Genomic DNA, 27697 nt, shown 5'->3' on the forward strand with positions numbered 1-27697 from the left:
ACAATACAGTTTATAAACAACTGTATATCCTTGTTTCCAATTTTTATTTAAAAATAAATATTATTGACAGTGAATTTTAATTATGATGTTTCTTTTTAATCAAAATGTCTCCAAAGAAATAATTTAATAAAAAAAAAGAAAATCCCCCAAAAGAAAATGTAAATTCAAAAAGAAAATTTCTAAACACAATAATCTCCTAAAAATATTTTTACTTTGTCAGAAAGGCTTTGACCCAACATTTTTTTTTTTTACATACTATCCTCAAGGTACCTGCTCAACAGTTCGTGCAAAATGAAGATTCAGAGGGATTGAGGAGGAAAGGACAATACATTGCCGTGAAGAACTTGGCGCCCCATGCACACGGCACGGCCTGCACCCCATCCTATTTGGAAACTTGATGCATTATTTTTAAGTCTTCTAGATCTGTGTTACTTCCCCAAAAATATGATTTATTTATTTTTGCATGGACTTCTTCATGCTCCCCTCAGTCCCTGTGTCCACGTGGCAAGGTGTCCTCGCGGCCGCCTGCTGAGGTTTTACGGCTGGCTGTCAGTGGCCCAGAAGTGGGTGCAGGAACTTATGCAGTGCTAACAAGAGCAGAGACAGCAGAGGGTCTGCACTGTAGCCTGGGCTGGTACCTGCAGGGGAAGGGAAACAAAAAACAGACAGTCATCCTGAATCCAGAGAACCTGGAGCCCTGGGGCAGGCCACGACAGAGGGAGGCTTTCCCGGACTTCTGAAAGCACAGTAACCAGCTAGCTAGAGGCTGCCTTGCCTGTTTCAGTTTAAAAGAAGGAACACATTGTTGTCCTCAGACCTAAGTGCCTTTGCCCTGAGGCAGATGTGCTAAACTGTAGTTCAAAAGTCCAAGTCACACTGCCTTATTTTACCAAAGAGAACCAGCTTCTTTGTCCCCAGTGCACTTGTTCAAAGTATCCCTGACACAAAGGCTCACCTCCCTACTTCCTCCAGGCAGATGCCACATTTACACACAGTTCCAGTCTCCTGTCTCCTCTCCAATCACCTTGCCTAAGTGGCCCAGCTCAGCATCCACACTAGAGTCCTGTCTTTAATGGTTTGACGTTGCTGTACATGAAGCTTCCCTCCCTGGCCATGCCGTCAAGCCACTCCTTAAGGGAGGGAACTCAGCAATCACAGTCTGGAATGGCTTACTACTCAAGATCCTACAAATACAGCCCCATGCCCGCTTCTTTCTTCAATACCTAGGTCTTCCTCAGTGTAATAACTCCATGCGTGTCTTCTCCTCAGGGCCACGACTCGGCTCCTCAGCCGTTCTCAAAGTGTTCAGATGTTCCCTCTGTAGCCAGCCAGAGAAAACCCACTCAAGAGCCGCTAGCTCCTGAGCTGCAAAATGTGCTGCTTCTCAGATTCTCGGCTCTTCCGCTTTGGTGCTGGGAGCTACCACTGCAGGATGGGATGCTGGAAGACACCACTGCTGACTACTATCCTATAAATTCGCCCCCCTGCCCCCACCCCAAGACTTCCAGCAGTCTGGGTGGCAACCCTGCACGCCCAGTGAAAGGGCTTAAAAGGGGGTTAGGTGAGTGTGGCTAGGCGGCGTGGGGGAAGGTGTCCAGGTAGGCCCTTGCCTGGGCACCTCTGCCCCTGAGGGACCACACACACACAAGTATAGTATAGAATAGAGTTTATTCAGAGTAGGGGATGGGAGTTAGTGGGAGAGAGAGAGAGAGAGAGAGAGAGAGAGAGAGAGAGAGAGAGAGGAGGCTGGCCATGACCATGTGGAGGGGGGAAGAGCCCCAAGGGCAGAGAGGTGAGAGAGTGTGGGAGAGCGGAGAGCAAAGAGGGAGAGGAGGAGCAAGTAGCCCCTCTTATAGTGGGCCAGATCTCTCGGGCGGGGCATACCTGGCTATTTCCAGGTAGGTGTGGGGTGGAGCTTAGACAAAACCCCAACACCCAGGGTTGTGGGAGGCTCTTCCGCTGGACAGCACCAGATATACAGATGGTGTAGAAACTTAGCACAGCTGCCTGCCTTAGCTGCTGCCTGGGCAGCTGGGCTCACTTGTCTCTATAAGGTCAGAGGAGGAACTTCCTCAACAAGGCTGGATCTGAATGTGTAGTAGTACCGTCAATCTTAATATTTAAAATTGCTATCAATCCTTTCCTTTCTTTTTAGTTCTTGATATTAGTCTTTTTGAGAAATTAATATATGAGAATTACATTGATAACATTTTCCACCCTTCCCTTCTCCCCCTCCTCTAACTCCTCCAGGGCAGCCAAGCCAGCTACCTCAAATTGATGCCTACCTTGACTATTACAATCCATTCTCTGTCTCTGTCTCTGTCTCTCTCTGTCTCTGTCTCTGCCTCCCTCTCTCTCTCTCTCTCTCTCTCTCTCTCTCTCTCTCTCTCTGTGTGTGTGTGTGTGTGTGTGTGTGTGTGTGTGTATATGTGTGTATGTGTGTGTGTGTGTGTTGATTTTGTGTTGCTCTTAGGTGTATATGTTTAGGGTTGAACATGCAGGATTGGATTGCTATTAAGGCGCTCATCCTTGGAAGGGAGTGGATCTGCTTCATAAACTGCCTACAGCTAGCTGTTCATTTAACGGTGAGACTTTATAAGTCTTTCCTCTATCTCTGTTAGCATGTCAACTGGTGTTACCATTGTGCAGGTCTTTTTTAGGCAGCCATACTGTTGCGATTTCAAAGGTGCAATCCCTTGTTATCTATAGACGACACAATCTCATAGCAGGCATCCTGGGCCTCTGGTCTTTTCTGAGATATTCCCTGAGCTTTGGATTACAGTTAGGAGGAGGAAGAGAATAACGATGAGAAGGATGAGGAGGAGGAGGAGAAGGAGGAAGAAGAGGAGACGAAGACATTTCTTCATTTAATTACCATTCACAATTATAGTTTTCATCCTAACTTCACCATACATGTTCTTCATTAGACTTTGCTTTGATACAGCCCCATTATCCCATGCCACCCTACTCTCCACTACTGCTTGTCTCCTTCCTAAATAGTGCTCCTTCTATGTTCATCACAAATGGACACAGAGAGGGGGGATTTAAAATATAGAAAGACACATAATACTTGTTTTTCTGAGTCTTGCTTATTTTGCTTAACACAATGGTTGCCAGTTCCATCTGCTTTCCTGAAAATATCTTTTTGTTTTGATTTGTCTTGTTTTTCTGGGTTTTCTTTGTTTTTGTTTTGTTGTTGTTGTTGTTGTTTGATTTGGTTTTTTCAAGACAGGCTTTCTCTGTATAGCCCTGGCTGTCCTGGAACTTACTCTGTAGACCTTGAACTCAGAAATCCACCTGCCTCTGCCTCATCTACTTTCCTGAAAATATCGCCTGGATAACAATTTTATTCCATCTGAATGTAATTCTAATCCGTATGTATAATGTCATTTTCTTTAGCCAATCATCTCCGGAGTACTTAGGCTGACTCTGTACCTTGGTGGCTGTGGCTAGTACGGTAGAAAACACGGATATGTGGCTGAGGTAAGCTGCATACCTAGGCATGATAAAATTGGATCCTGCAGTTATTCTTTTGTCCAAAGTGTTTCTCCTACTCACCAATCCATCTTGCTCTGCCTTCAACTGTGTGTGTCACAGAACTCATGCCCTGTGCCTCCTCCTCTTCTTTATAAAAGAGGAGCTGAACAGATGCCAGTGAGGAGCTCCATGACTCCAGCTGCTCATATACAGACTGGTACTGGCTCACACTATGGAGTGAGGAGAAAGCAGGCTTTTTCTGTGTCCAGTCTCTCCAGAGCACAGCGCTGACCCCAGTTGAGAAGTACAAGGAAAGGATCCCATCCAGTCATGCTGGCCTTGAGATCTTAGTTTCCTAGACACTTTCCATCCTGGCTTCCCATGGTCTGTACACTGTGCCTCTGGCCATCACCAACAGAGAGAATCACAGTTCATTGATTGCTCCAAGGACTGTGATCCTCCTTTGTAACTCCACATTGTCACACACTGCTATGAAGACAGATGCGGTGATGGGTGAGTTCATGGCTGGCTGGCTAAGGGTCTGGATGGAATCCAGGGGCTCTCTGGCATATGGATAACAATGGTCTGAATAGAACGACGGGAGATAGTGGTGCTTCTTGGGTGTATAGAGCTTGGGATGTCACCAGACATCCTGTGAGCCTTCCAATACCTAGATATTAATCTTTACATTCTTGCAAACCCTAGAGGTGACAGAAACAAACATGAGAGGTATTTAAAAGCTGGTGTAGTTGTATACAGAATTTCAAACCATCAATGTGTGCAACGCCCAGAGAAGTAGCCAATGAGCACGTGACCCAGAAAGGGGATGGCTGCCTAGGTGGAACCATGGGCACAGGAGAGGAAAAGAGATTTGAACTTTCCTCCAAGTGCCCGCTTAACTGTGGCTGTCACTATGACAGTTTCACTTGCTCAAGATTAAAAACTGTACAGATAGAAAACATAGCTCAGTGGTCCATAGTATTCACAGAGTCCTGAGTTCAGTCCCCATTATAGAAAAAGCAGCTTTCTACTCTGTGCTGAGCCAAAAGTGGAAGCAACAGTGACAGGAGGATGGAATGGTAGCTGTCTAAGGTGTAGCCCGTGGAAAGTAGAAATTAAGGTCTGTAGGGTCTCCAATTTGGATATCTGCTTGGTGGCTGCAATTGGGCTCCTAAGCCTATCTCTGTTGATAACTGCCTGTGTGACCCTAGGCACACCCCCTTCACCTCTCTGGATCTTGTAGCATATGCCAGAAAATTAGTAGATGTGTGACTGATGCCCCTAAACTGGGCTTTTGATTAAGCAATATCGTAGAAATAGGCTATAGAAATGGCCACAAAAGCCTTTCCAGTCTCCAGCATGCACATCCTGTGATAGTGTCCCTCCCCCCATCCTCACCCCCACCATGTCCTGTTGTAGACAGTGGAATATCATGAGGTGAGATACACAAAAGTTTACAGAGGGCTGTGAACTTTTAGAATGACCTCTCTAAGCCCGAGTCACCCTGCTAAAGGATGGGGGTCATGGGATGTCCTAGCTGAGATCCCTCTAGACCAATCAACATCCAAGTGAATTGGTACCAACTGCCTAGATGAGCCCAGCAGAGACCAAGTGAGAAAATGCCCTGATGGGCCCAGACAAATCATGCAGTTGTGTAAACTCCTATGTTGGGACAACAAAGTCACTGAGCTTTTAAGGTCCTCTGCCACACAGCAAAAAATCATCCCATCCGACATATAAACAAGAGAGGCCCAAAGAGTCACAGCCATGCAAGCAAAGGTTTCAGAAAAGGCCAGCGTAAGGCAAGAGTGTTGGGCACACCTGAAATCCTAATACTCAGGGGGTTCAGGCAGGAGAATCCACCGGAGCTACAGCATGATGTCTTGACTCCAAACAAATAAACAAACAAACAGGATCTAGAACTACATCTCAGAGAGACAGCACTTATCCAAATGTACAGGGCCCTGGATTTGATCCCCAGCACCACATAAATAAAGATACATAACATTTTAAGGCTGGCAAGATGGCTAAGTATGCTTGAGAGCCTGGTGGCCTGAGTTCAATTCCCAGACCCATGTAAATGTGGAAGGAGAGAAGCAACTCCCAGAACAAACTTACAAGCGCAATCTTATCTGAACTGAATGGAAGAACTTACTTTGTGACTGTCCTCCCAAGAGGGAAATTTTCCAACATGGGCAAATTGTCTCCTCATCTACTTATTTTTTAAAAACATTCCTGGATCTTAATGACCAAGGGGTCATGTTCTTCAATGGAGATTTCCTGTTGTGATGTCTCACACTGGGCTACAGGTCTACTCTGCATCTGGGGCCTGAGTCTCTACCTCGCAGACTTCCAGATGCAGCCATGTAAGTGCAATTCTGCTTGAGCTTGTAGGGCACAGGTACACAGTGCTGGGTAAGTGTTTGGCTCAGTTGGGATGGGCTCCCTAGTCTCCTTCCTAACAATCCTATGATTTGAGGCTGAGTAGATGGCTGTTATTCTGAACTGATCGGATGCTAACAGCATCTGCATCTATTTCCTCCCTTTCAGAGGAGAACCAAGAATAGTGCTGGAGTGCACACAAGTGTATTAGTCATAATAAAGCTAGAGACTCGGGCAGCCTGGGAGGTGAGGAAAGCCCTGGGAAGCAGTCTGGCTGATTCATCTTCACCTCAAACCAGCTCTGCCGCCTTGATTGTTCTTAATGAAACTGAACTGTCTTTGGCTCAAGATGAAGGTGAGAAATTAATTTTTATCATTTAGGTTAGTGAGAAGGACAAAGATACTCTGGAACCATTTAAAAGAGGCTCTGAATTATGTGAGATTATGTGCACATAATCTCAATACTTAGGCAGAAGAATTGAAAGGTCCTGGTCAGCCTGGGCTACATACTGAGACCTGACACCACGTTTGTAGAAGGGGAGGAGAATGAAGAGAAAAGGAGGAAGAAGATGGAGAGGAAAAGGAAGTAGGGAAACAGAGGACGAATGGGAAGTACAGATAATAAATAAATATAATAATGAAGAAAACCAGAAAGAATACAATGAACATAGGTGGGTGTATTCGTACTCATGCGTGCACACATGCATACACACACACACACACACACACCTCAGTATAAGCAGCCTTTGCCTAGGAAATACCTCATTTCTATTTATAGAGCAACAAAAGATTTCTAAAGCCCTGTCAGAAAAATACATGGAATTGTTGAAGACATTTATTATTTTGAAGACCAAAAGGAGGAGGCTGTGTCTCCTCTTAATCCATGCTCTGCCCTCTGTGTAGAATCCAACACCTGTGAATGTGGTATACAGATGTGATTTGAGGTCTCCCCATCATGGAATAAAATCTTTGTTCCCAGGTAACAATGTCATTTTGGGAGGTCTTGGAAACTTTTTAGACAGGACCTAGTTGGAGGGAGTCAGGTCACGTGTAGTGTGTCTTGTGCTCTTCCCTTCCTGCCCACCTTGAGTTGAAGAGTCTCACACTACCAGATGCCCCGCCCCCCCCAAGATGCTGTGCCTCACTGTGGGCGCTAAGCAACGGAGACATGGACAGAAGCCTTGGAAATGGAGCAAAATAACAAATTCTTTGGCTATTTTGACACAATGACACAAGTCTAACTAACAGAGAACCTTGTGGGGGTGGCACTGGTACCCACATGTGAGCCTGGCGCATCTGGTCTGTATGGAGAGCTGAGGAACCTCTTGGCCCAACCTCCCGTCTCGTGATTCTGCAGGCTGAGACCTTGGCAGGGCTGGGAAGCTGCTCATCTCCTCGTCAGCTCTCACACGGCACTCAGTTAGGGGCTTTTCAGAGTTGCTCGAAAACTGCACTTTTTCTTTTTTTCTTTTTTCCCCAGGACTGAGAAGTATAAGTAGAGTTATGATATTTTTAGGTCAGCAAGCTGATTCTGGCTCGGGTGGCCTGAGTGGGCTGAAGCTCATTTTGCAGGCTGGAACTGCAGGCTTTGACTATTTGTACCTCCCTCTGCAGAGCTCTGCAGAATGTGCACACATACAGTGCAGGCAGCCGGAGAGCTGGTCCCAAGGTTGGTACTGCCCCATCTCTCATAGGCAAAGCCATGCTAGTGATTTCAGGAGGACCCCTGGAGGGTATATTTGCAGCTGCTCCCTGCCCTCTTCTACTGAGCATACTGTGGCCACTAAAAGCTGCTATGCACGTTGTGAGGTTCTAACCTGTCCTCTGAACAAAGATTTCTTGGATAGAAAAGTTAGGAACCCACGCCAAGTATGCTAGATGAGGGTCCTTATGCATGTATTTAGTTGTATTGCTTTTTTTCTTTTGTAACCTCCGTGGTTGAAACAAAATCCTATCCCCTAGACTTGAACCTCCATTCAAGGCTAGAGAGAGTCCTCCTTCTCTAAGTCCCACTGCGAAGACCCTGCCATTCCAGCTGCACCCGTGTTCTCCGAGAGAGCAGCAGACCAACCTCTCCACCTCCAAAGGAGAAGGAGGAGGGCATGTGCAGCATCCTGGCCAAGGTCAATGTCACGTTTCATCCAGAAGCCTTGGCTGCTGCTAAGGCAACCCATCACTTCAGGGGACTGGCCTTTAGTCTTCACCACAATCTCTTATCCCCCTCCCCCCTCACTTTCTGCCTCTCTGGTCAGAAACCCTATTTTCTGCAAGACCTATTGACAAAGTGAGGCACATGGCCACATGAGGGTGGAGTCTGGGTTGTAGAGAAGAGGAAATAAAGGCCCTTAGAGTCTTCCACAGAAAGCAAATTCTAATCTGACATGGAAATTAGGAGACTCCTATTATAAGCATACAAATTTTGGAAATGCCCAGGCACCTGCTCATGCTTTTCCCCCCACTGCCTTTCTCAGCAGGAATCTCCAAGTCTTTGACCTCATGACCGCCAACCTGGGTCCAGGTGCGCTGCAAGCCACCGCCCTTGCCTCTGCGCATGAGTTCCTACATACCCTTTCTCAGTCACATAAATCCTCACACCCTGCCATTTGTTAATGTCCAAGTTCACAGCGTCTGAGCCAGCTCTGGCCCAGAACCCAGGAGGAGTCTGGCTCGGATCCTACTAGGTCTGTGCTCAGCTGTGCAGTGGGCAGGTGCAGGCCCCTTCTCTGACATGGGGCTGACCCTCCTGGCAAGCCCAGTTCTCAGCTCCCCTGATGGACTCTGCATGAGTCCAGCTTGCTGCTGAGTGGGAAGATGGCACCATGCAAAGCTGCCTCCCCCTTTTGACATTTTAATTAAAGCCTCTTCATGGATATTTATCCAAAGGGAGCCAGTGAGGAATAATTGAGCACTAAGGGAGTTTGTTTGGGTGGAATTCATTTCTGCTATAAAATTAATATGTGCTGGTAAATGGGGCAAAAACTAGAAGCAACTAACTAACGTTATTGTGTTTTAAAGGAAGTACATATCTCTTAGGACAAAAAAGAACCTGCCGTGGGACCTGGAGACATAGACTATAGTTGAGACATGGGCCTGTGCCCTCTGTGGTGGCTTCCTGTCCACTCATCCTACCCATACCCATGAGGCTTCTTACTTCAGTCAACTTCCCTAGTCACCAACCCTACTCAGTGGAAGGAGGCAAGCTGCTCCTGGAGTATTTGAGTCACGTTTTATTACTGTGACAAAATACCTGTGCAAATTAACTCTCAGAAGGAAAGATTTCTTTTCGTCGTGTCTTCAGAGCTGTCAGTCCATGGTCCACTCTCTCGTTACTTTGAGGCTATGGGGAGGTAGACCATCATGACAGAAGGGCACAACGGGGGAAGGAGTGCCTCTCACCTCATGGCAGCCAGAAACAAAGATCAGGGAAGAAGGGTGATGGGTGAAATATACTCTTAATGCCACACCCTCAGTGGCTGACTCCCTCCTGTGCCTTGATCTTCTTCTTCCTAACATTCATCTCATTATCATTCAGCTATGAATCCAGCAAGGGATGGAGTTGGTGGTAGTGTAGTTGGAGTTGGACTGGTGAAGTTGGAAGAGTTGGACTGTGGTGTAGTCACCTCTCAACAGGGCCACCATCTGGGGACTAAACTTTCAACTCATGGACCTTTTTATATAGTACCCAAACTTATCATAGGTGAGTGAAACACACGAAGTACAGTACAGTCATGGGGTTGAGCCATTTCTCTGCCACAGCTTATTGGTGGCATTGAATTTCTGAAACATTTTCCTCACTTCATTGCCACCAGTGCCCAAGTTGCTTCATGCATACACTTGAAGAAGGCATCCTATGGTGCAGAGCCTTGGTCAGATCCCCACTACAAAGGGAAGAACCACAACCACAGTGCCACCATGAGAACCTCTCTTGATCATCCCGATAATACCACACTTTCATCCATGAACACCGGTCCACTGTGCTTGCGAGCACTCAAAGGGAACCTGTAGAATTAACCAGGGCCTCTGCCTCTCTTAAACTGATCCATCCTTCATGTCTTGATTGCATCTTGCCTCTGCCAGGGAGTCAGCCTCAATCACTAAGGCACACAAAGCCATTCCCTGACATCTCTACCATCCACATGGCCTGGAGCTTGTTAAGTAGCCCAGATTAGCCTGGCAATTCTCCTATCAGTACTCCTTCTGAGTACTTGGAATATAGATGTGTACAACACTCTACCCTACTAAGTGTTACTTAAAACACACAGACAGACAGACAGACAGACAGACAGACACACACACACACACACACACACACACATTAATTTTAGAGTGGAGGAACTCCGATCCAATGAGAAGTAACTTGCCTAAGGTCTGAGGTTTCCAAATAAATTATAGGTCACACAGTTAACTTTGAGTTTCAAGTAAACAATGGGCAGTGTCTATTGTTACATGAACGTCCCTCTAACTGTCTGCTGGAGACAGTTTAATTAAAAGTCCTCTGTCTTTATCTGCTACAGATAAAGACCCCCAAAGCTGCATACCTTCTGTCATACAGTAGACTACTATGTCTCCATACCACACCTGTGCCTCTCCTAGGACCAAAGAACAGAAAGTAATTTTTCCCACTAGTCATAGTTGGAACCCAGCTCAACTTCCAGGACAGGAGCTGGGTGGAATTTCCTCCTGACTACTAACTGGTTTTCATTGTTTTCTTGTTGGTTCATGCTAATTGTAGAGAATAATGGGTTTCATTTTAACATTTTCTGCATTGCTGGGATTAGAACCCACGTCTCTACCACTAAGCCATAGCATAGCCCCTCACTGGGGAATTCTAGTCAGGTGTTCTACCACTTAACCATACCCTAGCTCCTCTCTGATGTACTCTAGGCAAGTGTTTCACCACTGAGCCACACTTAGCTCCTCACTAGGACATTCTAGACAAGTGCTCTACCACTAAACCACACCTTCAGTCCCTGACTAGGGATTATAGGCAGGAGCACTAGCACTGAACCACACCCCCAGCCTCTCACTGGGGCTTCTAGGAAGATGCTTTATCCATTAAGCCACACCCCAGCCCCTCTCTATCCTGGAGCCAAGCTTCCTGGCTTCTTTGTAGCATTTCCGCACATTCATATAAAACAGTCTTGGATGGCCAACTCGGTTGATGGGTCTTCGCCAGCCTAGTTATTTTTAAATGGTCACTTTCTTCACAGCCAGGTGGTTATGGGCAGTGGCCTACCAGGGCAACTGATGCTGGGGCTGCCTTTCTATGCGGGAGCCAGTCCTCATCTGGAGAGATCCCACATCCAATCTGCTTTGGTTTGATAATCTTTGAGGCCGTACAGTGCTAGCAGGCACCCAAAACATCCTTAGTGCTCAGAAATTTACTCTGCCCTTTGTGAGATCCTCTCCTTTGACCCGATCACAGTGACCTTAATAAGTGGAACCCATTTTTCTCCTTTTATGGGTAAATCCTAGAGTTAGTGACTTACCTAACCTTGCACAGCTGTGGGATGCCAGTAGAGAGTTACAGCCAGTGGCTTCCTGGTATCTATGAATTCCAGTCTCTCTAACTACTAGAGAGCTCTCTCCAGGAGACTGTTTTGTTTTGTTTTGTTTTTACCTGCCTCCTCCTTCCTTTGAGTGGATCAAAGTAGATTCCCATAAGGAGGTTAGGTGTGTATGCTCGTTTCTCTTGGCTCCACCCATTGCTTCAGGAATGACTTTCTTATGGTCAGATCACCCTCTAGACTCCAGGTCTTGGGAGTATAGCAACCTTCCCCTGATGAGCCCAGAGACCCCCTAAGATGATTCCAAAATATCTCTGCCTCTCTTGTACATTGCTGCTGCACTGCCCCCTTGCACAGATTCTCACCGTGTCAACTCTCATCTGGACACGTCCTCATTCTAGTTCCATCCTCAGTGCCCCCCCTCCACTAACCTCTTCCCTCTCCCAGGACTTCCCTTCGTGTTCCAGCTTAGAGACGCCCCTTGCCCCAGGAACTCTAGAACAGATGCAGTTTCCTCTAGGCTGCGTGTGGGCAGCTGTGGGTGTGTTTACTTTCTGACACCCATGTCTTCTGCCAAAGGCTGAGCCAGAGAGAGGGGAGACTATGACTCAGCGTCGTGTCTCCCTGTCTCCTTGCACATTGCCTGTGGTGTGAGTTGCAGTGTTTGAAGGGCGGATGGTTATACACTCCCATTCTCCCCAGATGTCCACGGTGAAGAGTGGCTAGATGCTCTATACACAGCCTCCACCTGGGGCTAAGAACCTGTCCTAGATCCTCAGGGAGCCAGGCTCAGTAACCTGACCTGAATATGGATCTGAACAGGACTCAGATCCATCTCTCACACACATTTTGTCAGACTCATTTCAATCCTTCCTTCCACTCATTTCTTAATGTGTCCTATCACGCAACATGTGTTTTTATAAGCTGTTCCAAGTCCCTTCAATAGAACATAGTACATTGATGTGTGCATTATATTTGTAGGTTTAGTCTATTTCATTATATATATATATATATATATATATATATATAATGAAAATTGTAAATTATATAATGTATGTATGTAAATTATATGTAATGACAATTTCTATACATGTTTTTAAATGTAATTTGGGCCGTATCGGTTGTATTTAAATATATTTAAGTGGTAGAATTTTTTTTCTCAAACTAATTACTACATGAAACCAAAATACAACCAGCAGAAGGCTGGCAAGAGACTGATGCACCTCAATGGTAGAGCACCTGCCTAGAATCCCCAAGTGAGAGCCTAGCGGTGCAGTTCAGTAGTACAATGCTTCTCCCAAATATAAGCTCTTGATCCCTAGCACTACAATAAGTAAACATGCAAACATAAATACACTTCTTAAAGATAAACTAACTGAAGCTGGCAGTGCCCAGCAGTTTATAGGGTTTCTGGAAATACGATTTGGGAACACTTGCTCTAGGTGACCTGAATCTACTTCCCAATGTGAAATACACACTTCTGGATTCAGGGGTGCTTATGTGCTCATTATACTGACTACAGAGTAGAGCTAAGGTGATGGAAAAGAGTGCCTAAGCCTCCCTGAGGCCCATTTCCATTCATGGTCCTTTAGTCAGACTACCCAAGGGGCAGGCACACAGTGAGTAGGCTCACGATGTTTGCTCATTTCAGGCTGCTACGCAAACAGCAGAGGCCCTTGCCCCAGCCTCCCTATACTTAACCTTAGAGCCAGGCCTGACAGTCACCTACCATGCAGTATGGATCCCAGGGTATAAAAGAGCTGTGTGACCAGAACAATCAGTCTTACCAGGCCTGTCTTCCTATACTTCCATACAAGTCCCATCTGTCATCTGCTTCAGGGATACCTGAACACTGTTTCTCACTGAGGACTTTACCTTTAGAAATGTAATTTGGCCAAAATGGTTAATGCATTTTAATTGCAGAGGGATAGTGCTTGGAAAACTGCATAACATGTGTTCATTAAATAAAATCAGTGCCAAGGAACTGCCCAGAATGTGTCATGCATTAAAATATGACTCTAGAATAGAGCGCACCATGAAATATGCCCTTGTGTATTTACTTGTTACATTAATTTTTAAAGCAGATACAGTTCATCCATTCACCCAGAGACTGGATATATGTCTGAGGAGACAAACCAACCGGATCATTTAATGATCATCAAGAAGTCTAGGGCCAGGATCTGTTCCCCAGATAACTTAGTGTCCAGTCACTGGAGGGTACACAACACCTGTCCCTGACAGCTAGCAGTGACCTGTGGACTGGCGTGCCTGGGCTCTACCTACAGTATGCAGTGCTTCAGCGGTGGACACAGAACGTAGATTGGCATGGTATTCTCATCACATCACTGCCTGGGCATCACCGTTCTTTCTATGGCATCTTTCCTGGTATGTGTGCCAGAAATTCTACATCTAGGCATGTAGGCCAGCCCCAACCCACCCTTCCAGCAAGGATCGCCTGGTCCCCAACTCACCCATCTTCCCATCCGTCTTTTATCCACAGATCCACTTGTCCTTTTGTCTAGCCCCCTTCGACCAGCTACACACCCATTCCCACATCCCTCTCCCCACCTACCCAGCAGCTTCTTTTTCCATCCATTTTCAACCCACTCATCCAACCTTGTGGAGATAACCATATGCCCTTTCTGGATCTGAAATGCTTCTGCCCCCAAGGGTCAGAAGGCTTTGTCCTCAACTGGTGGATCTCTTCATGGAGAGGTGACTGGATCATGAGGGATCTGATCTAATCAGTAGATACTCCATTGATGGATTCCTAGTTTGATGATAGTATTGGGAGGGTATGAGCATCTTTGGAGGTGACGCCTGGTTGGAGTTAAGCTGTTGGAGGGTTGTTTGGGGGAATATATATCATGCAGGCCTAGTACTTTGTTTCCTCTTTGCTTTCTGGCTAAGACAAGGTGAGCATCTGTGCTCCAACATATGCTCCCACCACAATGTTCTGTCTCTCTTTGGTCCCACAAGTAACTTTTAAAACCATGAGCCCAAAATGAAGTTTTCTTTATTTAAATTGCCTACGTTCAATATTTTGTTGAGGTGAGGAAAAATATAAATCCTCCCTTTACTCATTCACAAATATCTTCCATGTTTTACTACCTACTAATTTTTCTGTCCATTCCTGATACACTTAACCACCCATCCATTCATGTTGCCATCCATGTATCCATCCATCAACCTTTCCACCCACCCATCTGCACATGCGCAAACACACACACACACACACACACACACACGTCTTCTCATCTCCCAGCATAATCATCCCTTCCCACCCATTGCAGCGTCCTGTCCATCATTCCATCCACTCATACGTCCTCATGACCATATTAGCTCATGTCCATCCATTCACATACCCTTGGATTACCTGCCATCTGTCTGCTTTTCCATCCACTCCCCGTATCTGCAGACATCCATCTACCTATTGCTCTAACTAACCCACACACTGTCTTCTCTCGGCACTGTTTGTTTTCTCTGAGCAGCATTGCCTATCTCTCTCCACACTGGCTGCAGCCACCATCTTCAAACATCTACAAAGGTTCCTTCTTCCACTCTGTTTTCTCTGACCCCATGGCCTTCAGAGAAAAGCAAAAAACAAAACAAAACAAAAAACCTGAAGTCTTACAGGTTGATCTTATTTAACCAGTGAACTCTTTCTGACTTCTTACTTTCCTTGCAGAGCCAAATTAATAGTTTGTAAGGCCTTTGACTTTCCTGGTATTTGCACACAATATCCTTCATGGAACTCACTACCTTCTCTTTTTACCCTGTCTACCTAAAAACAATTCGTTTTTGGTTTTTTTTTTTTCTTGATAGGAAGAAATCTCAGAGATTGATTCTATGGGTTTGGTGTCTCCTTTATCCCTAGAATGTGATGTGTTGCGCTTCAGGTCTTATTTGCAGTAATTACCGGTACATATTAAGGCATGGGACCAGTTTTCAACTATACGACACTGCCAGCACACACTGCTCACTGCTCATTTGCAAGACCAAGCCACAAAATAGCTCCTCCTCACCAGCACCAGCACAGCACTAGCATCCTGTATCCAGCAATGGCTAGGTGACAGGTGGGGCCCTCAGTCCTCTTCCCATACTTCCTCATCACAGCTCACAGTGGCCTTGTGCAGACCTCCTATCCTTATTCCAAGTGCTTCTACATCCAACTGACCAAAAGCAAATATTAAAGACATTTGCTATAGGTTCCATGCTTCCAAAGTGGGGTGTGATCACAGTATACCTAAAAGATCTCCATTTGTAACTGATGTCATAAATGACAAGTTTGGTAGTTTTCAAATATATAAGCTCTGAAATAGAAAGCAGAAAAAAAGCAAAGTTGTTTTGATCAGAGAAGGATATGGTACTAAAGTGTTGTGGGTGTGTCTTCTTGTTCCTTCTCAATACTATAAGGTCCCAGAGCCACTCCTTATGTTTCTTACAAGGATCCCTTAATCTCTCAGAATTGATTTCTTCTCTTGATTTCCTGCCCTTGCCTGAGTTTCACTGTGTAGCATCCTCTGGCCTTGAATCCATTGCCTCCCCAGTGCTGGTATTAGAGTCATAAACCAACACTATGTCTTGAAAATAATCCTCAATCCAAAAATTAACAATCAAAGCCAGACAAGGTAGCTCACATCTATTTCCTCAGCAACAAGGAGGGCAAGACAGAAGGATAATGAGTTCAAAGCCTGCCTGTGCTCATAGTAAAGATAATGAGTTCAAGGCCTGCTTATACTCACAGTAAGACCCTGGCTCAAACTATCACATCCCTTAAATTGAGTTCAAGGTCAGCCTATACTTATAGTAAGACCTGGACTCAAACTATCACATCTCCTAGACAGGAAACAAAATCGTACTACTCTGCGCTCCCATCACTTTTCAGGTATGAAGGCAGAGGACAAACGGGAAAGGAGCTGGCCAGGCCACAAAGGGATGATCCAGGCCCAGGCTATCCTATCCTCTCCCATCCCATCCCATCCCATCCCCTCCCCTCCCCTCCCCTCCCCTCCCCTCCCATCCCATCCCATCCCATCCCATCCCATGCTATCCTATCCTATCCTATCCTATCCTATCCTATCCTATCCTATGCCATTTGCCTTCTAGACCACTGATGTGCCAATTAAGAGTCTCATTTTCTTGGAGATCCAGGTTCCATGATATCAAAGCAGCATGATTTAGGAGAATAGGGAAGGGTACATGCCCTTTCTGTTCATGTCCAGGCTGCACACTCCACACCTACTCAAGACTCTCGATAGCTTAGTAGCTGCTGTCTCATGTCATAATGGTTTGGTCTTTTGGACAAGCCTGGAGTGAGTTTTAGATGGCTAATGAAACATCCAGGCTGAAAAAGAGGCAGGGAGGACTTAGGGGATAGTGGAATGGAATGAGAAGCAATCAAGATGAAGAATAGCAGGACTGGGCTCTGATGCTCCCCTTCCCTTTTTCTTTTCCCTCTTCTTCCTCTGAGCTCTAGTGTCCCTCTAATGAGTTTCGGGGTACATGGGGGACCCTAGACGGTCCCCTAACTCCAGTGTTCTACCTCTCCTTCCTACTTTTGTGGCTATCTTAAACGTCTCAGGGCTTGGTCACGTATCCCATCTAAATCATTTAATCTTTAAATCTCCAAAGAATGTCAAGCATTAAGTTGTTACTGGTGTATTTGAAAGGAGAATGCCTGCAGAGCAAAGGGATTGAACGCCCCTTCGGCCTGGCTTACAAAGCCCTTCCAGGCACTGCCTTTAGTTACTCCCCCTTGAGTGTCTTCAGAGGTCAGCAGAGCAGGAGCCACCATTCCCACTCTGCAGATGACAAAGAGTGGGTAACTTGTTGCAGTCAGCTCACTGCACTCCCACAGGACTGAGAACCCTCATCTCTGCATCTCTGAGGGCCTCTACCTTTAACTGTCCCCCTGAAAATCAAGCCTTTCTCCCAACATTCTTAGCTGTCAAAGGTCTTCCTAATGATCTTCCTTTAATATGCCATTAGCTTCATGAAGTTGACCTGGTGTATAGAAGGGGAAGGAAACTCATGAGGTAAGTCTCACATTGAGGTTCCTTTCAAGCTTGTTAGGCGTTCTCATACAAACTTAAGATGACAAAAGACAACATCTCCTAGTGTTTCCTATGTTCTGGACTTTGTCCTCTGCAAACATCCCATTTGGGCTGTTGACATTGGGTGCATTTGGAAGTTTCTGGGAGACTGGTGATTCTAACCTCTGTGTGTGTCTGTGAGAGCAGTCCAAACGGGATTAATTAGGGGAAGAAGACCATCATAATTGTGGGTGTGCTCAAGATCTCCGTGAGATAAGCAAAGTATGTTGGCTGAGTACAAGAATTTTCCCTTTGCTCTACTTCTCCACCCACTATAAAGAACTGTATTAGTTATTTTTCTCTGGCTGTGCTAAAACACCATAACTGAAGCAACTTATAGAATTTATTTGGGCTTGTGGTTCTAGAGGATTATGGTCCATGATGGCAGACTGGAGGCAACAAGGCAGCAGCATCCAGATGCTGAGAGTCCATATCCCAGTCCATTAGAAGGAGTCACAAAGTGACCTAAGACCCGACCGTGGCTTTGGAACCACAGCACCTACTCGCAGTGACATTCTTCCTCCAGCAAGGCCACACCCCCAGACCTACCCAAACAGCACTACCAACTGGGGATCAAGTATTTAAATATTTGAGCCTATGGAATTATTCTCATTCAAACTACCACATGAAATAGTGCCTTTGAAACTGAGGCAAAAATCAATCCTTGCTTGTTTCTGTCAGGTGTTTTGGTCATCTAGTTGTGAAACTTAACAAATAACTTCCTCTGATGCAGTCAGCTGCCCTCCAACCCAGGACCTGGTTCTACATAGAGGATGACAGAGAAGAAACCTGCTCATGGCAACGATGAAGTCATGATTCCAGGCCACAGAGGTGTACATATCAGGAAGAAACTGTTGCTTAAGAAAGGCAAAATATATACAATTAATCCGGGTGGTTGGCACTCCAAGGCCCCCAAATAGAATTTGTTGTCACTCAAACCTGTGTTTGTCTGCAAATGAGCTAGCTAAATAGAGGGAATGATTAAAATGTCAGGGGACCCAACGAAGTGGTCACATGTGATAGCGGCTGCCACTACCTCCTGAGGTGTCCTAGCATTTACTGGGTTTGTGCTTTGAGTCATTCACAAGGACAAGATGGGCAGCAAGGGCAGCATGCAGGAGAACTGAATGATCCAAGTCTTTCCCCTGCCTTTACTCATTAACAGCATGGGGTGGGCAGTTTGATTCTAGTAAGACATGTCCTGTTAACAGTCAGCCTTCAAAGACTCGTGAGTAGTTGGAACATTGTAGCAGTCCTCTGACTGAATGGCTGATGGATGGAGAAGGACCCTTGAGCATGGAGTAGGGAAGAGCTTCTGAAATTTCCACTTTGGCTTCCATTATGGTTTGATGTGAAATATTCTCAACGTGGCTATCAACTGGTGACACTATCCAGAAGTTGAGGAATGGAACCCGTGGGGTGGGAAGCATGGCTGGAGGTGGGGGCCCAGTGAGAGCAAGCCCTGTAGGACTACATAACTCAGCCCTGCTTCCCACCAATCTCTCTCCTTCCCTGTGGGTACTGTGCAACCATCACTGCCACCACAAACAGAGTCCTCACCTGCCACACCTTCCCTGCCTTGACTGACTGAACCCTCTAAAACTCTGAACACAAATGATGCTTTCTTCCTTTAAGATGCTTCTGTCCAGTAATTTGTTAGGGTGATGAGAACAGTCACTGACACAGCTTCCTATTTTGAACAAGCATCTAACAGTAAGTCCACTAGCAGAACAGCAAAACCAGCCAATTTTAGCCTGTCTAAAGTAATGATTCATTCTAGATAGTGATAATGACAGAACAGAAAATTCAATCATTTCAAAGACTAGTCTCCATCTGAGCATGTTGTTGGGGCAGGTCTATGTCTCAGGGGCCACTGCATGGATGCCATAGGGTTGCTCCAGCCTTATACTTCAGCAAGTTACTCAGGGCTTTCCCATTGCCAGGTGCCTCCCTCAGTCAGCCCCATCACTTAGTGCTCCACTTCAGCCAAACCCTAACCATGAAGGAGCTCAAAGGGGCGATCCACATTGGTGTTTACATGATCCTCTTCCCTTAAACTATGAAAGCCATGAGACTCCTTTCCCAGGACGCATCACTCTGAGGAAGGTCTTCCCCAAGGAATAGATAGGAATAGGGAGGAAGTACAGAATTGTCTCATCCTCAGCTTCTCTGTAGCCATTACATAAGACAAAGTGAGACTTCCCTTACTTCTCTAGAGGAGTTTGTAAGAGGTACGTGGGAAATATCATCAGAGAACTAGGGAACAAAACAGGAAATACCACCACCACTACCATCACCACCACCACCACCATCACCATCTTGTGCTGCAAAAATATCTTAAAGCCTTGCTAGCATCCCCATAAAGCTTCAGGTTTTAGATCATAAGCAAGGCTTCACCACTGTCCGAATGGAGCAGGACTAATCAATATCATATTACAGGAGCACTTGACCTCATTTATCCCTGAGGATGCTTGGGGAATCCTTAACACTCAGAGCTTTAAAAAATGTGCTCCCGGTGTGTTTAATGAGAGGCTCCTTAGTGGTTTGGCTCCTGGTGACATTTAGAAAGTCTGGTGCTTGGCTCTTCTCCTGGGGCTGCCATTAGTGTGGTCTGGGCTCCAGCAACAAACTGGGGAAGGAGCTGTGTTCTTGGGGATGAAGGAAGACAAGAAAGAGGGAGAAGTGCTGCTAACAGTAGAGGTGACAGTGGCAGGCACACATGCTCAGTAAAAGGCAGATAGAACTGAATAATCACTATGCTGCAGGAGCAGCTGGTCTTTCTTGGGGATCTCTGATGCCAAGAGAGAAAGGATATTCCATGAGCTGAGTGGCTGCTTATGTGTGGACGTGAAGGACAGAACCATTCCATTTCACGCAGCCTTCATAGTCCCTCACAGGGATCTGGGCGGGGAGCTCTGGGAGAATCTAGGACATGTCAAGGCGTCACCTAAACTGACAGGACACCAACCCTAACTCAAGCCTGGAAGCAATCTGCCTACAGGAAGCTTCTCCTGATTGTGTTAACAGTCCACGGCTCTCATTTCTGGTCCCCACTCAAGGGAAGTGAGGCTGGGCTTTGCAGACTCCCGGTAGCTGAGAGAAATGGAGTCTCCTATCACTGATAAGACAAGACTTCACCACTCTGGGAATATGTAGATGTCTCTTGCCCACTGTGAGCCCTCACAACTTCTTTCAGAGTCCTTTCAGTTTTGTTGCCTCAGGATATTCAGTGAGCCTCTCCCTCTTCTGAGGACACCCTTTGGCAGGCTTATTTCCTCCTTCCTGAAGTGAGGTTCTTATACCACACCAGAGATTTAAGGACAAGCAGATTATTGACAGCAATGATCTATAAATCCTACTGAGACTTGGGTTTCTGGCTTTGCTCTTGGTCTGGGGATCAACCTAGCACCACTTCATCAGCTTTGTCATCTACCCAGGGCACAGGTTGAGGCAGAGAAGAGTATTTTCACCTCATCCTCAGCCCCCATTTTGGTCCTGGTTTATGGTTGCCATGGCAACACCCAAGGATTCCCTACCCCCTCCCAATAGCTCCCAGCAGAAGCAGCCTCTTCAACACCAGATACCATGGCCTTGGCTGTTGCCTAACCATTAACTGAAATACTCGGACCAGCTAGGTCTCTGCATCCAGTTACACCCAGCAGGGGTTGTGATGCTTCTCCTTGGAATGGAAGCTCAGAGGATAGCTAGAGAGAGATTCACTCATCACCATCAGACCCCATGGTCCCTGCAGAAGGGAACCTTGTGCCGAAATGAGTCTTTTGCAAACTGTATTCTTTTTGTGAGACTGGGCTGAATTCCATGGTGCCTTTCCTGCATTAGAAGTGTTTAGAAGATATTCTGTCTCCAGCGACCTTCAGTGGCAACCAGCAACACAGTGTTCACGGCAATGGCTCAGCATTCCTGTACTTAGTCAGGTTGCCTCACATGGTGAGAAAGAGGCACAGCCTTCTCTACCTGTGCTGCTTTGCTAATCCAACCCATGGTTATTAATAAAATATGAAACATGAATCAAATAAAAAATTTAAACAAACTTTTAGTGCAAATACTTCTATGGCCATGCTGAGCGCAGATGGGTGAGAAAAAGTTTTCTTTCCTGGCTGAGGGGTAAGAAAGGGGCAATGGTTTGAGCAAGCTGTCCTGTTAGTAGTGCCTGACAGCTGAAGTAGCTCACTTCACAGGAACCGGCATCTGAAGGTCTTTTAGAATTAACTGTCTATGGGACCATGGGGAGGTGGCTTGGGCCACTCTTGAAGTTGCTGATCTGAAATGGCTAGGGTGCGCCCCAAGGCTGGGTAACCCTTTCATTGCCCCTGGGTCCTCCATTTGCCCTTCTTCATTTAGCTCTAAACCCTGTGGCTGACCTCTCTGAACAGCTTCCCCAGATTCCCTTGTCTTTGGCTTTCAACTAATAGGAGGCTGTATTAGGAATGTGCAAGGAGGCATCAAGTCCTTGCTGGATCATGGCAAGTCGGGTGATTCCCTCCATTGAGGCTTTGACACCACAGGTTTGATCTTGGAACCTTGTCCTCCAGCTAGCCTGGCTTTTGCCAATCTTATCTGCCCCTTGCTCTGTATCTCATGGACCTCCTCTTGCTGCTGGCCCTAGGGACTTGCAAGCTTCCTCTGCTGGCTGGCTTAACCCTGCCTCTGTACCTTCATAAATACTGAGCTCCAAAGCCCAACAGTGACTCTGCTTGACTGTGCCATCTGCTCCACCAGCATCCTGATGAAGAAATAACACAAACATGCCTGCTCGTTAACCAAGAGCAGTGGGCCACTCTGGCTTAGAACTGTGCACTGGGAAGGAGCCCAGAACATGCTGTGATCCCTTGCCATGGAGGTTCTGAGATATTCCTGAGCCTGCTGCCTTCCTGGGGAATTCATAAGACCCAGCTGGCAGTGAACTCAGGGAAGTTTTGCAGAAAGGTTACTACTACCCACCCTACATACAGTCTGAAGATTTCAACCTTCCCTCCTTGGGATCAAAGCTATTAGATGTGTTTGTAGAGTATAGGTCACAAGTCCCACTTCTCTAGGCTCAGAGTGGGATACCCAGGAAGCCATAACTAAGCAACTCTCCTAGGATGTTCACAGAGAGGCTTCAGGGATGGGGGCAGTGCTCGGCTCGACTCATCTGATCACCTTTCATTTTCAAGGGGGAAGCTAGAGATAAATCAGGGCTTTGTCTGAGATATGCTTCTTCTCTGCCTGTATAGAGGCTGGCAAACGTTATTGTGTGATAAAAATATCAATAGCTACCATGTCTCATGCAATGGGACAGCACTGCCTGCCCTTCAGGGAGGCCCAGCTGCCTGTGGTTTTCGAATGGCAGTGAACACTACTGTCCCACACAAGAAAGACAGAAATTCCAGCCTGGCTGCCATCCTGATCTTCATGGCATTTATGTAAGGCCCTGTGACTGGCAGGTATTCAAGACCCCCATCTGCTGCGGCAACTCTGATAACTGTACTGCAAGAGTTCTGGTGCCAGGACCCTACATCTTTTAAGATGTAACACATCATCCCACTCCGGGAGTGAGTTCTGTCATGGGGAAGAAAGTCCCAGAGCATCTTGATTTGTTCATCTAACTGCAGTGGCTAGCACCAAGACTGTGGTGTGATAGCCATGCTTGGTTCTCAATCGCCCAGACATCAGAATCTAACTGCAGTGGCTAGCACCAAGACTGTGGTGTGATAGCCATGCTTGGTTCCCAATCGCCAAGACATCAGACAGAAGAAGAGGCTTTCAAGCAGGAATAATCTCATGTCCTTGGTCTCATTACAATGCCATGGTTGTGGCCGCATTCACTCTTAGGAATCTCTGGTACATGATACTTCTCGGTCAAAGCCTCTGATAAACCCCAGTAGTACCGTGTTCATCTGTTTCTTAAGGCCCCTCCATAGCTTGCTCTCCAGTTTGCTCGTTTTCTCCTCTTCCGCTCTCCATCCCGAGCAGCTAAGACCATAGTGATGATGATGAACATGTGTGCACAGAACTTCCCACACTGAGCTCTCTCTCTATGTGCCCCGCCATGTTGGTCTGTCTCATTGTAGCCCAGAAGCAATGACGTGTCTGAACTGTAATGTCTGAAACCGTAAGCCGAGTTATTTCTTAAATCATCCCGTTTGCCACAGCACTGGAAACACCAGCCTAGCGCACTGCTCATTTCATAGAGATGCTAAACCACTTATCTAAAGTCACACACAAATTCTCGGATGGCGAAGATGTAACTCTGATCTGGGCTTTCAGATTACCTGTTTTGCCACTGCTCTGGGGACATTCCAGAGGTCTACTCCAATCTGCCACATATACTTATTTCCTACTTTCCAAGAGGAAAGGGCAGAAGGGTCTCTTCTCTAATCAGCAGCAATTAAACCAATCAGAGCATGAGGCAATAAACATTATTCTGATATACCCACTGTGTGCTTCTTAGAGACAGTTCCTTCAAAATTTGTGCCCTCTTCCATTGCAGAAAGATGAAGCTGGAAAGCAGTTGTCAAGATGTCAGGTACATTTCCCCCACACTCTTGCATCTATGTGGGACCACGTAGTGGTCACTGGATGAAGGCAGATGTGGTCTGCCACATCTGGGCCTGGACCTTAGAAACCTACCTTGCCATTTCTGAGTCATTTTCCTCAGAGTAAATGCATTACAGAATGCTTTAAGTGACACCTTCTTCAGTTTCTCCAAGTATTACAGATAGAGTCCTTCTAAATTCACAGGAAATAAGTGAATTCACTGTGTTTTATCCATGCCTTATTGCCTTAGGGTTCCATCCTCTCTTAGAACTGGGTCAAAAGGACATTTCTATATCTCTTTCCATATGTACTGATATATTTGCTTCCAAGATACTTTTAGAGCCACTTGCTGGAGCTAGTACAGGCCATCAACCAGAGTCTCTGAATGACGGTATGAATAAAGCTATTGAGGTTCCCACTCTAGGATAACATGTGATGCAAACAAGGCCATAAATTTAGAACACGTTGAGCTACTGACATTTTACCTTTTTGTTGTGGCACCTAACATTATCTTAAATTAAAACAGATGTCATAAAGTCCCATGTTAGGCAGGAGATCTTGGGTTTGTTTGGAGCTGACCCATCTTTCTCATGGATTGGCTGGGGTGGGGTGGGGTGGGGTCTCATAGGTCCGTGGAACAAAGGGGGACAAAAACCTCCCAAACCACAGAGGATAGAGGCACAATTAAGTGTTTTAGGGGAGAGGCACACAGTAGATTCCCACTGGGAAGACGCAGAGCTGGCTCCCATAGGAGAGAAACAGAGCAAGCTACTATCACAGGGTGGGGTAGGAGAGAGAGAGAGAGAGAGAGAGAGAGAGAGAGAGAGAGAGAGAGAACAAACAAACTCCCATGGAAGACATACAGTGCAGTTTCTTAACTAAGGGAAGATGACACAGCACCAGCTCTCCTGAGGGAGACACACAAAGGCATCTCCCAAGGAGGAGAGGAGGCAGTGCTGTACTCCCACAGCTGGGAGTAACTAAGGGAGAACCAGGGCTGAACTGATGCTCAGAATGGACCAGCTATGTCCAAATGTTGAAAGGCTTAAGGATCAGCGAGAGGGCAGGAAACATGTGAGGACCGTCCACGAGCCTGCATTCTCAGCTGGCAGCAGAGGATGCACTTTGAGAACAGCCAAGCTGGGTGTACGACCGCATGTCCCATCCCATCCCATGTGACTCCCCTTGACTTCCAGGTTGTAATCCCAGTAGAGATTTCTTTCATGAGAAATACGCATTATGCAACACTGAGGAGGGGGGGTTCCAGGCAGGGGGCAAATTATTTAAAATCAGACACTAGGAGTGAGCACTGGAGGTAGTGTTCCTCCGAGTTGGGTTGAAGAAGGGGAGCATCTTGAGAGAAGAACACTTTAGCACAGAAGTTTCTGCTTTTATCGTGGCATCCTAAAACCCTCATTACTGCTATGCTAACACCCCCAGGGTCTTGTTGCCAGAGCAGCAGCTCACTTTTCTGCCCTTCTATTCTGACTGTCCCTAACCTCAGCTCTTTGCCTCCCTAGTCGTTCGCTCCCTAGGAAAATGAGTATCAGCCTGCACATGCCTTCGTAAGTGTGCTACAGGGCTCCATTCCTCAACTCTTTTCCCTCTGGAACCCTGGAGAACTGGAACTCTGGTGTCCATACGGATAGCTTGTGTAAAATCACACCTAGAAACCACTTAGCAAAGGCGACACAGCCAAACTTCCTGAACCTCATAAGACACCAAAGTCACCAAAAAGCAAAGAGAGACGACAGCCTGCTTTCACTTACTTTCAATCTCTTTCAGAAGGAGTGCCCCACCTGGGAAATATCTGTCCAAACTTGAGGATCTGGGAGTATAGCTCTCAATGCTGTCCAAGAGAAGATGACTCCCTCACAAGCCAGCCTCAGTGCCAAGCAGAGCAGCCCACAGAGGAATATACTTGGTAGGATGCTCCAACCCATTAAGAGTCAAGACTGGGGAAAAGCCCAGAGAACACAAGAAAGGCGCACCAGAAAAGGTGCTCCTGGCGCGCGCGCGCGCGTGCACACACACAACTGCAGCTGCAGTAAGACTATCTGGCGCTGCTACCCTCCCTCTCCCAGGCATGCAAGGCCCCTTTGGGGCCCACCCTTACCGGAGCCATGCCTCTGGCGCAGAAGAACAGCCTGCCCGGATGGTGGCGACGCTGATGAAGAAGCAGCAGCAGCAGCAGCAGTTGTGGTAGCTGTGTGGGTCGCAGAGGCAGCAGCAGCAGCAGCAGCGGCCTCAGGGACTCCTGATCCAGCGGGAGGGCTCCCAGGAGGTGGGTTCTTGTCGTCATGGCTGGTTTCAGAGGTGGTGCGGACAGCAGCACCTGCGTTGCTGGAGCTGACAGCACTGGAAGCTCCGTGGCGACGTGGGCCGCTGCTCTGAATGTGGGACACTGCCTCTGCAGCTTGCATGTTGGGCGGCGCGAAGCGCGATAGCACACGCAGCAACGCCTGGGCCTTGTGCTCCTGAGTGTCATCGTCGCTGTAGTCCGAAACGCGACACTCATAGACACCTTCGTCCTGCAATCGTACGGCGGACAGCCGAAGCCGGTGTGAGATGTCATTGCCCTGGACACGCACGGTCTGCAAAACAGTCCTGTTAGAGGTCTGACCATTGGGTGCCACACCTTTACTGAGTTCACACCACTAGGCTCTTAGCTCCGATATCAATGTGCCAACTTGGCATACCATCTCAGTATCTCCTAACATTCCAATACCTCTAGCTAGCAGCATGTGGCTCTTAGTTCTGCCTGGACACCTTGTTGCAGAGTGCACTGTGTTCGGTCCCAATTTCCCAGCCATCTCAGCTCACATTTAGTCTTGCTTATTGCTCCTTCTGAAAGAACTCAACTCGACAACTGGCAAGAAATTCCAGACTGGGGCTATATGATGCTAATTATCCACATCCTTCCTATACCTCAAAGCCTAAGGTAACTGCTCTGGGGTTATCCTACATATACCTGAAATCACATTCACATTTATTTAGAACCCAGAGCACCTGGGATGTGTCCATCTTGCATGTAGCATGCACAAATACACCTGCTTCCTTCTGTCATTTAGGACTGACCACTTGTTAATAGCCCCAACATATCCTCTTTCCCTCAGGCATGGTGGAAATCTTAAGGAAACTCTCACCAAACACTGGGAAAAGCCCTCACCTCTAAACAGGACCCTGGAAGAGGCTTTGGTTGTTTTCAGTCCCTGCCTTTTCCATGCTCCAGCCTTACAAACTCCATGGCCCTTGACTGCAAAAGACACCCACCCTAGAGCATATAACAATGTCACCCAAGGGGAAGGAGATGGCTGATGACTAGAGGGTGCTCCTGGCAAGCCTAGCACATGTGCGGGGGTGGGGCGGAAGGGGCTGGGAAGCTGGAGTGCCCCAGGGCCTGAGCTAGAAGCCATGCTTGCTTGAAGTCTTGAAAGAAATGACAGCGGAGGCAGTAAGGGCAGATGTGCTCCAGGGCCCTGAGCACGTGGTGCAGAGGAAGTCGAGTTTTACCAGCGAGTACCCTGTACCCTGCGGGGCTGTGGGACTTGGATTTGGACCCTTGATTTACACAAAAGACAACCCAATTCCTCTATCAGCGACAGGTGGCGCCCAGATACGCCAAGGAGCCCACAATACACCCCTGTGGCAGGAGACCTCTGCATGGCTCGGTGGCAGGGAGGCATTCTAAAGGGG

General features: G+C 46.9%; 1 protein-coding gene across 1 annotated transcript in view; it reads right to left on the bottom strand.

Moving 5' to 3' along the window:
- Positions 1 to 217: 217 nt before the first annotated feature.
- The window catches only part of Vstm2b (V-set and transmembrane domain containing 2B), a 29994-nt gene continuing 2514 nt past the window's right edge, over positions 218 to 27697 (bottom strand). Inside the window, exons 4-5 of the mRNA XM_052179133.1 lie at positions 26118 to 26595; positions 218 to 638 (exon numbers count right to left, since the gene is read on the bottom strand). Coding sequence (XP_052035093.1) covers positions 550 to 638; positions 26118 to 26595 — 567 coding nt within the window. The 3' untranslated portion in view covers positions 218 to 549. The remainder of the gene's footprint in view (positions 639 to 26117; positions 26596 to 27697) is intronic.

Source organism: Apodemus sylvaticus, chromosome 1 (genome assembly GCF_947179515.1).
Source record: "Apodemus sylvaticus chromosome 1, mApoSyl1.1, whole genome shotgun sequence".
Lineage (NCBI taxonomy): Eukaryota > Metazoa > Chordata > Mammalia > Rodentia > Muridae > Apodemus > Apodemus sylvaticus.